The sequence below is a fragment of the Stegostoma tigrinum genome, chromosome 37 (assembly GCF_030684315.1).
Source record: "Stegostoma tigrinum isolate sSteTig4 chromosome 37, sSteTig4.hap1, whole genome shotgun sequence".
NCBI lineage: Eukaryota > Metazoa > Chordata > Chondrichthyes > Orectolobiformes > Stegostomatidae > Stegostoma > Stegostoma tigrinum.
Window position 1 is genome coordinate 21368791 of NC_081390.1, and position 12297 is coordinate 21381087.

General features: G+C 42.8%; 1 protein-coding gene across 1 annotated transcript in view; it reads right to left on the reverse strand.

The window, feature by feature from the left end:
* The window catches only part of si:dkey-192p21.6 (uncharacterized protein LOC565246 homolog), a 197688-nt gene that overhangs the window by 2423 nt on the left and 182968 nt on the right, over window positions 1-12297 (reverse strand). The window contains 3 exon segments of the mRNA XM_059640359.1: window positions 2909-3021; window positions 9187-9201; window positions 11384-11454. Of these exon segments, the coding sequence (XP_059496342.1) occupies window positions 2909-3021; window positions 9187-9201; window positions 11384-11454 (199 nt within the window).

Below are 12297 nucleotides of genomic sequence, written 5' to 3' on the forward strand. Positions count from 1 at the left end.
CATGCATTTTCCTCATTAAACCTTTTATATTGCACATCTGCTATCATTTAAACTAACTATAAACTGGTTCCCTATCAAACCCTGGAGTGCACTTTTGTCAGTCTGTGGTGAGAATTACTGCTGAACAGAGAAGCTACAACTTATGGTGCAATATATGTTTTTATTTGCATTTTACAACTAAGTTCTTTCTCTACTATTTTCTTATTCTGTGCATTACCATTTTATACGGCTTCGTACAGCTCTTCACTGTGGCACTACGATAGTCCAAATGCAGAAGATGGTGGTGGGGGTCACAGAGACATTGAACAATGTTGGACCGAGGGGCCACAACATTAGTTAACTTTTGCATACCTCTTAAAGCTGGCTTCATGACAATGCTAGTAGAAAGCCTGGGATCTAATCATGAAATTTCTCACCACAGCAAAATCTAGAGCCTTTAGCTATCACGGCTTGACTTTTTAGCACTCCCAAGCTGACTTACTCAAACTTTCTTCATTGCTTCCTACTCTCTAAAGTCTCATCAAACCTATTTTTTTGACTTTGCTTTCAGAACCCTCTACAACTTTCAAACTTTGAAGTCTCACCCTATCACTATCCAAGGTTCTTTGTCACATTGCGTGGTTCTGATAGATACGTGAGAATCCGAATGATCCTATCATGTAGAAGAATCAAATCCAACCCAAGATAATATACTATCCATTGAGCTTCTCAACGCTTTCATCATAGAGTCATAGAGGTCTACAGCATGGAAACAGGCTCTTCGGCCCAACTTGTCCATGCCGCCCAGTTTTCATAATTAGTCTTGTCCCATTTGCCCAGTTTGGTCCCTATCCCTCCACCTATCCCATCCGTGTACATGTCTAAAAGCATCTTAAATAATAAAATTGTACTGACCTCCACCACTACCTCTGACAGCCCATTCCAGATATTCACCACCCTCTGTGTGGAAAAAAAATTGCCCCTCTGGACCCTTTTGTATCTCTCCTCTCTCACCTTAAACCTATGCCCTCTAGTTTTAGGCTCACCTACTGTGGGGAAAAGCTGTTGGCTATCCACCTTATCTACATCTCTCATGACTTTATAAACCTCTATAAGGTCACTCCATAGTCTCCAATACTCCAGGGAGAAAAGTCCCAGCCTTATAACTCAAACCTATTATGATACAAATACAGAACACAGATGAAATATTTTATGTGCATGCACTCCCACACCCATTAAAGGAGAATATAGAGCAGTTGTGAGCAGGCAATCTGGATCAGATGAAGAGCAGCCATGATTGGCACATTATGTGAATCAAGGTGGAGTTCCACAATGGAAGAAACCACAGTCCAACAAGGGATTATAGCGGCAAGAGTCCAGCTGACAAGCTGTTTCTGCCACCTGAACCCATCGTCTGCATTATTGGCTTCTAATACAGTATTAGCCAGTTAGAGTCCTAAGATAAGCAGGAATACTTTCGATACTCGTTAATGTCAGTAGGCTAGAAAATAGTGTTTGCAGTAAAAGCAATTAACTCTCAATGTATTCATATAATATTTCTGTAACTTCTATTTCAATAGAAGGATTAATTAACCTGCCTTTGTCACGATTATCCCCAGCTAGCAATTCCTAACCCACTGATACTAATGGACAGTAAGAAATGAGTGGCTTAACTGAACAGGGCAGAAGACAGCATGCAACTGAATTATGTTTGCATGGAATGAGATAAGTAGAAAACTAAGGCACTGCAGGTTTGTGATGGGTGGACCTGTGCAGTGTCTCCTCCTGTTCATTCTATCAGTAACTATGATGAATGTCTCACACAGTGCAGTACAGAAATAATGCAACATTACTCTTGAAATTTGATAACTGCCTTCAGTTATCCTACCAACAGATCCTGAGTTGCAAAGAAAGGACACTGACTTTTCTCTTTCTCTCTCTCTTTCTCTCTGCACCTCTATTGCCTGGCCTGCAGCACGTTTATGGGCATTTTTGGGTTTTGTTTATTTCAGATTTCCAACATCTACACTATTTTGTGTTTTGAATTATCCTGGGTCCTTTGTCTTCAATGTGAAAAAAAATCAATGAACTATGCGAAGATGCATTCATTTTGGCAATGCAGTTGCAGGGGAGATGGCTGTGCAGTGGTAATGCCACTGGTCTAGTAATTCAGAGACCTGGGCTAAAGATCTGGGACATGGGTTCAAATACCACCACAGCAGCTGGTGGGATTTCAATGCAATAAATCCAGAATTGGAAATTAATCTCAGCCACAAACTATTCACAGAATCCCTACATTGTGGAAGTCAGCCATTCAGCCCATCAATTTCACACTGGCTCTCTGAAGACCATCCCATCCAGACCTACTCCCCTATCCTATCGCTGTAACCCCACACTTCCCATGGTTAACCTACCTGGCCTTCACATCCCTGAGCACAATGGGTAATTTAGCATGGCCGATCCACCTAGCCTGTACATTTTTGGACTGTGGGAGGAAACCGGAGCACCCGGAGGAAACCCACGCAGACACGGGGAAAACGTGCAAACTACACAGACAGTCATCTGAGGGTGGAATTAAACCCGGGTCCCTGGCGCTGTGAGGCAGCAGTGCTAACCAATGAGCCACTGTGCCGCCCCTTACTGCTGTACAAACCCTTTTTGGTCATTAGGGAAGGAAATTTGCCATTCCAGTCTATGTATGACTCCAAGTCCACAGTAACATGGTTGACTCCTAATTGTCCTCAGAAATAATCTACCAACCCACCCAGTTCAAGGTTAATTTCAGATCGGCAACAAATGCTGGCTTTGTCTCAAAAACCCACACCTAATGAAAGAATAAAGTATTCTGAGTGATGTCTGGTGTCCTTGCTAATTGGATCCTGAGGATTAGGATGTAGTGAACAGTGTTGAGACAGCTCTTGCTGCTTACCTGGGAAGATGAATGGCTCTCCACCCCACCACTGTCTCATAGCTATGATGTAGTACATCAGGCTCAGCAGGACAAAGGAGAAACTGCCAGTCGTGGTAATGTAGGACAGGGACCTAAAAAGTACAATAACAGAGAGAAAAAACATCACGGAATGGCTACAGCTTAGAAGGAAGCCCTTGTGACTGAACTCTTTCTCTGCGACAGCAACTCACCTCCTGTTTCTAATAACCCTGCAAACCCATCTTCCTCAGAAAATTATTCCATTGTATTTTGGAAGAAAAAATTGAATCTGGCTCCATCACACTCTCAAGCCAATCTCACTTCAATCCGAACCATTTGCCAATTAAAAATGAAACCTTTTCTCCTTCTTATGCGAACTACTTTAAATCGGTGCCATTTGACCCTCAACATTAGCATCTTCACCCGAAAGTATTCTGTTCAGACCTCATGATTTTGAACACCCCGTCAAATCTCTTATCAAATCTTCCCTTCCCTGAAGAGGACAACACCAATTTCTCCAATTTAGAGACATCACTGAGCTGCTTTAAAAAAAGCAAGTGGTGTTAGATAGACAAATGTGCTCAGCAAGCAGAATTCCAAAGCAAATATCAATCTAGAGATGTGATGCTGTTATCCAGAAAGTCCTGGAGAGAACAGTACACATAGGGATGATCTCCCAAGATAAATTCCACAACGGAAGTGTCAGCTTATGAAAATGCACCTTTACATAAGAAACAAGGAGCAAGCCATTCAACATTTAGAGTCTGCTCCCCCATTCAATGGTTTCATGGCTGATCTGTGATCTGACCTAATTCTATATGCCCGCCTTTGGCCAAAATCCCTTAATGCATTTGTGTAACAAAAATTGATCTATCTCAGATTTAAAATGAATAACTGACCTAGCATCCTCTACCATTTGTAGAAGAGGGTTCAAAACACCTTTTGTGTGTAGAGTGCTTTCTAACATCTCTCCTGGCTCTTTGGCCCTAATTCTCAGACTGTGACCCTTAGTTAGAACATAGAACATAGAACATAGAACAGTACAGCCCAGAACAGGCCCTTCAGCCCACAATGTTGTGCCGACCATTGATCCTCATGGATGCACCCTCAAATTTCTGTGACCATATGCATGTCCAGCAGTCTCTTAAATGACCCCAATGACCTTGCTTCCACAACTGCTGCTGGCAACGCATTCCATGCTCTCACAACTCTCTGCGTAAAGAACCTGCCTCTGACATCCCCTCTATACTTTCCACCAACCAGCTTAAAACTATGACCCCTCGTGCTAGCCATTTCTGCCCTGGGAAATAGTCTCTGGCTATCGACTCTATCTATGCCTCTCATTATCTTGTATACCTCAATTAGGTCCCCTCTCCTCCTCCTTTTCTCCAATGAAAAGAGACCGAGCTCAGTCAACCTCTCTTCATAAGATAAGCCCTCCAGTCCAGGCAGCATCCTGGTAAACCTCCTCTGAACCCTCTCCAAAGCATCCACATCTTTCCTATAATAGGGCGCCCAGAACTGGACGCAGTATTCCAAGTGCGGTCTAACCAAAGTTTTATAGAGCTGCAACAAGATCTCACGACTCTTAAACTCAATCCCCCTGTTAATGAAAGCCAAAACACCATATGCTTTCTTAACAACCCTGTCCACTTGGGTGGCCATTTTAAGGGATCTATGTATCTGCACACCAAGATCCCTCTGTTCCTCCACGCTGCCAAGAATCCTATCCTTAATCCTGTACTCAGCTTTCAAATTCGACCTTCCAAAATGCATCACCTCGCATTTATCCAGGTTGAACTCCATCTGCCACCTCTCAGCCCATCTCTGCATCCTGTCAATGTCCCGCTGCAGCCTACAACAGCCCTCTACACTGTCAACGACACCTCCGACCTTTGTGTCGTCTGCAAACTTGCTGACCCATCCTTCAATTCCCTCGTCCAAGTCATTAATAAAAATTACAAACAGTAGAGGCCCAAGGACAGAGCCCTGTGGAACCCCACTCACCACTGACTTCCAGGCAGAATATTTTCCTTCTACTACCACTCGCTGTCTTCTGTTGGCCAGCCAATTCTGTATCCAAGCAGCTAAGTTCCCCTGTATCCCATTCCTCCTGACCTTCTGAATGAGCCTTCCATGGGGAACCTTATCAAATGCCTTACTGAAGTCCATATACACCACATCCACAGCTTGACCCTCATCAACCTTACTAGTCACATCCTCAAAAAACTCGATAAGGTTTGTAAGGCATGACCTACCCCTCACAAAGTTGTAGAATCCCCAACCAGTGGAAATAGTTTATCTTTATTTACTCTGGCTTTTCCTGATAGTATCTTGAAAACTTCAAATCAGAACAACCCCTAGCCTTCTAAATTCTGGGGAAAACAGGGTTAACGTGTAATCTGTGATAATGGGAACTGCAGATGCTGGAGAATCCAAGATAATGAAATGTGAGGCTGGATGAACACAGCAGGCCCAGCAGCATCTCAGGAGCACAAAAGCTGACATTTCGGGCCTAGAAGGGTCTAGGCCCGAAACGTCAGCTTTTGTGCTCCTGAGATGCTGCTGGGCCTGCTGTGTTCATCCAGCCTCACATTTCATTAACGTGTAATCTGTTCAAATATAGAAGAGTATCGACGTTATATAGCAGTTCGTCAGTGTCTCAGAAACACTGCCATAAGCTTTTTAAATGTTGAAATTTGTAGAGATATCGTATCGGTGATGGAAAAAGTAGGCCCAAAAACAGAAATCGGATGGATGCTTAGTTTATCTGCTAATGGTGGTGGTGCTTGAGTATGAAACACTGGGCAGGATGCTGAAAGAACTCTCTACTCCTTCTTTGAATATTGGCACGGGATTACTTTAACATCTCATTCCAAAGTCAGCATATGATGTGGAAGTGTTGGTGTTAGACTGGATGGACAAAGTCAGAAATCGGATGATGCCAGGCTATAGTCCGACAGATTTATTTGAAACCATAAGAAAAGGATATCAAGACTGTTTGACCAGGCAAGCTTTTGGAGCGCTTCTTCAGGTGATAAAGGAGGAACACTGCGAAATCTTGTGATTTCAAAAGAAGTCAGCATTGTTATACTTATAAGACCAGAAGATATGGAAGCAGAATTAGGCCATTCAGCCCATCATGTCTGCTCTGCCATTCAGTCATGGCTGACATGCTTCTCAACCCCATTCTCCTGCCTTCTCCCTGTAACCTTTGACCCTTTTACTAATCAAGTAACTATCTATCTCCATTTTAAAAACACTCTAAAATCTTACCAACGGCTGAGGTCAGGCTAACTGGCATTTAATTTCCTGTATCCTGCCTCCCTCCCTTATTAAACACAGGTGTTACATTAGTGATTTTCCAGTCCTCTGGGCTCCTCCCTGACTCCTGTGATCCCTGAAAGATCATCCCCAATGCCTCGACAATCTCCTCAGCTATCTCCTTCAGAACCCTGGGGTGCAGTCTATTCAGTTTGGATGATTTATTTACTTTCAGACCTATCAATTTCCCTGGGGTCTTCGCCTTAGTGATGGCACTAAACCCATCTCTTCCCCCTGCCACTCTTTGGGCCTGGTATGCTGCTTGTACCTTCCGCTATGAAAATTCATGCAAAGTAACAATTCAGTTTCTCTGCCATTTCATTTACCACCTCTCCAGCCTCATTTTCTAGCAGTCCAATGTCCACGCTTGCCTTTCTCTTACCTTTTATGTACCTTAAAAAATACAATTCTACAATCTTCTTTTATATTAATAATAGCTTACCCTCATATTTCATCTTCTCCCCCACTTTTTGCAGTTTTAGTTTTTCTCTGCTGATTTTTAAAGTCTTCCCAATCCTCTGTTCCCATGATCTTCACCATATATGCTTTATCTTTTGCTTTCATGCAATCCATGACTTCCCTTATCATCATGGTCCTCTCCTTCGTATTTTTATCCTTTTTTGGAATGATTATCTGCTGTGCCTCCCGAATTACCCCCAGAAACTCTTGCCATTGCTTCTCCACTGTCTTCTCTGCTAGGCTCCCCTTCCAATCAGTTCTAGCCAGCTCCTCTCTCATGTCTTTGCAGTTACCTTTATTCAATAGTAACACCATTACATCTAATTCAAGCTTCTCCCTCTCAAACTGCGGGGTGAATTCATTCATATTATAGTCACTGCCTCCTTGGAGTTCCTTCACCTTAAGCTCCCGAATCAAGTCTGTCTCATCACCAAATCCCAAATTGCCTGTTCTGTTATCACAAGCTGCTCCAAAAACAAACTATCTTGTAGACATTCCACAAATTCCTTTTCTTGAGATCCTCTACCAATCTGTTTTTCTCAGTCTACCTAGTTATTGAAGTCCTCCATGATAATTATTACATGCATTTCCTATCTCCTGATTTATTTTCTGCCCCACAATTTGACTACTGCTAGGAGGCCTGTGCATAACTCCCATCAGGATCCTTTCTCCTTTGTGGTTCTTCACGTTGTCTAGGTAACTCTCCTCTTCCCTGATGTGTCAGAGTGTTTGAAGCTCAGACTCCAGCTTGTCAACTATGAGCCAGAGTTTCTCAAGCAACCAACACTTCTAACAACTGTGATTACAATGAACCACAATGGGGTACACAGCTCCCACATCATGCAGGTACAACACATTGCCTGGTGTCGCAACTCTTTTCTTTAATTTCGTTCTTTGTTTTTTTAAAAAGATCTTATTGGTCGTTTAGTTTACAACCTGTAAATATTTCTCCTGTTTACCTTCAGCCTGAAAGTACCTTATAATAGGTAATCATAGACTCATAAAATCCCTGCATGTGGAATCAGGCCATTCAGCTCATCGAGTCAACACCAACCCTCAACATTAACTTTGCTTCTCTCTCCACAAATGCACCAAATCTGCTGAGTTTCTCCAGCTCGTTTTAATACAGGTCTTGTGCATCTGTGATAGTTTAGGGATTATAGATAATGGTCCTTGTGGATTAAATTGTGACTCATACACACACAATCTGGGTCGAACAGCAATTTATATTGCTAGAGTTAATTAACTCACAGAATTCACAGCACGGAAAAAGGCTTTTTGTCCATCGTTCTCCGCCTCAACTCCATCTCACCCCATTGACAAATCCTTCCACTCCTGTCTCTCTCCTGTGTTTATCTCGCTTTCCCTTAAAAGTATTTGTACTATTTGCCTTAATATTTCTTGCCTTTGCAAGTTTAACTTTTTCAACATCCTTGGTTCCTTTCTGTTGAATCCCCTAGTGGATTTGTTAGGTAGTGCCATTTCTTAAAAGCACTGGACGCCCCCATAAGTGAAAACATCTACCCCATCGAACCCTCTCATAACTCCAAAGGATTTTATTGCGAGACTATTCCTAGATATATAATGAGCCCTCTTAGGAGCTGTTAGAGTAGGTGGTGCAATAAGTGTTGTACCAGCCCCATACTTCAGATTATAAATTATGAGACAATTTCATTAAAAGTAAGAGGTAAACTGTAGCAAAAGGCAGTATGACAGTTTCCTTATGTCATTAGTGTCTATTCCACATAACAGGACACCATGCAGTTTGGCACGTTACTCAGTGAAAGTACTAACCCCAGATTAACAGCACACTATACCTTTGGGATCTGACAGCTTTGGAGACCAATGAGAATAATGTACGTTACAGAGATACAGAAAAGAACTGGAGTAAGTGTAGCTTTGCCTTTGGGGTTATTGTACCATCAGTCCCAATAGAGAGTTCAAAGAGGAGAATGCTCAGCTGACAACCATCACACAGCCATCCTAAAAGGACGGTTAGAAGAACTAGACAGGCTTTGATCAGCTCTTCTTTTTTCCTGATGAAGGGTTTAGGCACAAAACGTCAGCCTTCCTGCTCCTCTGATGCTGCTTGGCCTGCTGTGTTCGTCCAACTCTATACCGTGTTATCTTTGATCAGTTCTGATGGCTTTGCAGCCTAAATACCAGCGTATTAAGTCCAGCAAGACACTTTCAGATTCAATTGACGATTCACCAAACAAAACAAGTAACCAAAATTGTCATTGACACATTTGTGTGCCTTTGTCTTACTACAGCTGGCTGCCAAGTTTCTAGATAATGCTTTAATACTGAGCTAGACCAGAAGTTGTAGGAAGGTGCTGCTAAAGGGACCTGTCAAATCATAGAATCCCTCAGTGTGGAAGCAGGCCATTTTGGCCCATCAAGTCCACACCGTCCCTCTAATGAGCATTCCATCCAGACACGCTCACCTACCCTATCCCTGGAACCAGGCATTTCCCATGGCCACTCCATCTAACCTACACATCTGTGGACTGTGGGAGGAAACCAGAGCACCCAGAGGAAACCCATGCAGACACAGACAGTCACCTGAGGGTGGGAACTGAACCCAGATCCCTGGCACTGTGAGGCAGCAGTGCTAACCACTGAGCCACCACGCCAGCAAATACTGGATGTTAAAAATATGGAGACTCTATTATTTGTCTTCAAATTGCATTTGAAGCTGTGCTGTCCAGCCCAGAACAAGTTAACCTGAGAACAGTGCCTTTACATGCTCAAATCATATAAAAATATCAACAGTTTTTAGTTGGTTAAAATATAACAAAGAACTGTGGATGCTGGAGATTTGAAACAAAACAACAATTGCTGGACAAACTCAGACTGGACAACAGGTCTCGTTTGCATTTGTGGAGAGAAAGCAGAGTTATTGTTTTGAGTCTGGTGCCTCTTCATCAGAACAATTCTTATAGTCTGTGTGATTAAGAGAACTATTTTTGTGAATGCGAAGCAGAAGAACGGTGAAGCTCTATTCCCACTCACTGGAAACATGAGATCATCCCCGAATACCTTTGTGTCCCAACACATTTAAGTGTATTAATTGTCATTGTCTGTCCCTCCAATCATAAACTTGACCACTAATGAAAGCTGACATTGAAAGGAAATACATCACTGTATCTTGCTTCGTGTCGTGTTTGTCAGAAGGCAGATAATCAATAAGCAATACAATGTCGTGTAGTTGCCAACAGGGTAATAACATATGCAAAATAATTTTTACCAAGGATGAAAACTGAATAATGGCAAAGATCTAGAATGATTATTTTCAATGAGCTAGTCAATTTTGGAAACCTATCCTTATTTCTAAATCATTAATAATCCAAAATAATGACCCATTTCTGATAAAGGGTCCAGGTACGAAACGTCGGCTTTCCTGCTCCTAAGATACTGCTTGGCCTGCTGTGTTCAACCAGGTCTACACCTTGTTATCTCACATTCTCCAGTATCTGCAGTTCCTATTATCTCTAACTAAATTTCTATCCCAGTCCTCACAGTCTAATCACTCTTATCTCCCGATTGTTTTTTAATTCATTTTTGTTGTGGGATGTGGGCATCACAGGCAACATTTATTGCCCGTCCCTAGTTGCCCCTTGAGAAGGTGGTGGTGGGCTGCCTCCTTGAACCGCTGCAGGCCACTTGCTGTGGATTGACCCACAATGCCATTGGGGTGGGAATTCCAGGATTTTGACCCAGCCACGGTGAAGGAAAAGCAATATATTTCCAAGACAGCAGCATTCCTCCTTCCCTTACCGTCTGCCTTCATGTTCAATCTGAACCTTCCCTCATTTCTATTCCCTCGACAGCCTCTCAATTTGACACCTGTCTCAAACCTTATGTAACAGCAGTTCCACCAACCTTCCTTCACTCCCTGCTCAGCTTGGAGCCTGGGCGCTCAATAATCTGAACTGTATTCCCACCCTGCATTCCCTTTAAGACCCAGCTAAGGATATCGCACTTGTGGCTGTGGGCAGAACTTGCACATTTTCGGTGGTGATGGCAGAAGAGCTGGAAGTTTGAGGGGCAACAGGTGCTTACAGACAGAGGATTCTTCAGAAGGAAAACTTCTGATTTCTTTAAGTTATAATTAACTGTGATGATTAGGATAAAGGCCGGATGGATCTCATTGATCAGGAGACTCTTGATTGAGGTTGTTAACCTGGGCCAAACAGTGAACCCTAGCTGACAGATATAAACAGGAGATTCAGAGAGTCTCCTCATTCTAGGGACTGGCTCTGAGCACATGAAAATAAAGGGTGACTTGGTGATGCGTTACTGGCCTCTGTGCACTTCTTTCATCAATCAAAATGTGTAATGCTCAAAATAAAACTGGCAAAATGAATCACACAAGGTTTATTCCAGAGTCAGGTGAGCACTAAATAAATGCAAATCATTATCAACAAGTTATCCATCTCACTGTGGGATCATGCTGGGTGTAATGAAAGCAACTGCCCCAGTAATAAAAATCACCACATTGGAGATTGTATGAAGCAAACTGAGGCACCTCTGAGAGATGTGATCGGAAGTCATACAAATACGAGTCTTTCTTTCGCTAACAGCTTGAGAAACCATATAAGTCACACTTTGACAGCATCCAATTAAAGAATTCCCATCTGTGCTCTTCCAACGGAGTGCCTTTTTCCGGTAGGTTGAAGCAATACTTACCAGAGGCTTTTATTGATGGGGATGAATCCATCCTCCCGCCTACAATTTGTGAGGACAGCAGAAATGAATCCCTGTGGAAAGAGGAAACACAGGTTTGGTCAATACAGACCCGAAAGGAAGGAAATGTGTGAGTCACTACAATGAGAAGCAAGTGAACAGATGTTGACAACAATTTTTAACAGTTTGCATTGATTATACAACAAAACAATACGCTGGGTTAACCAAATGAATCGCTGCCGTAAAACAGCAATGGGAAGGGTGTCTGACTGAGGTATGAAGGCAATGCCAGATTACATTTTGCTGGGAAGTCTAGGCCAACACAAGTGAAATGAGTCAAATCATAATTTTGGAATAACGTATTTCTTCAAGGACAGGAGCTGCCAACACTTGAAGTGGACGTGTGGAACAGCCTTCAAGTGGGACGGTCCAAGACCCAAATCCGTTTCGTAAAATAAAAAGAAAATGTTGCATTTTGTGCAGCACCCATTCATGAGCTGCAGACTTAACAAAACACTTTGCAACCCAGGAGGCACTTTTTGAAGTGTAATTACTGTTGTAACATAGAAAATGCACACAGCAAGTTTCCACCAGTAGAAAAATGATAATGGCGCGACTGTCATTTTCCAACGATGTTGCCTGGTCAGGGGACGTGGGGATCTTCAAAATAATTCCAGGGCACTTTTACACGCAGGTACGGAGAGCCAAAACTCAAGGTCTTTCTGGTGGAATGACCCTAAAAGCAAACATCTTCCCTGGCTGCTTCTACACAATGATCATCATGACTAAAACTGAAGGATTTACACTGTAGCTGCAGAATTGGTGCAGTCAAACCATGGGTGGATGCTGCAGGAATCGTGTAAATACAACATGTGCCTGGTGCCTGAACCAGACTCTTGAGCAAAGGGGAGTGAGTG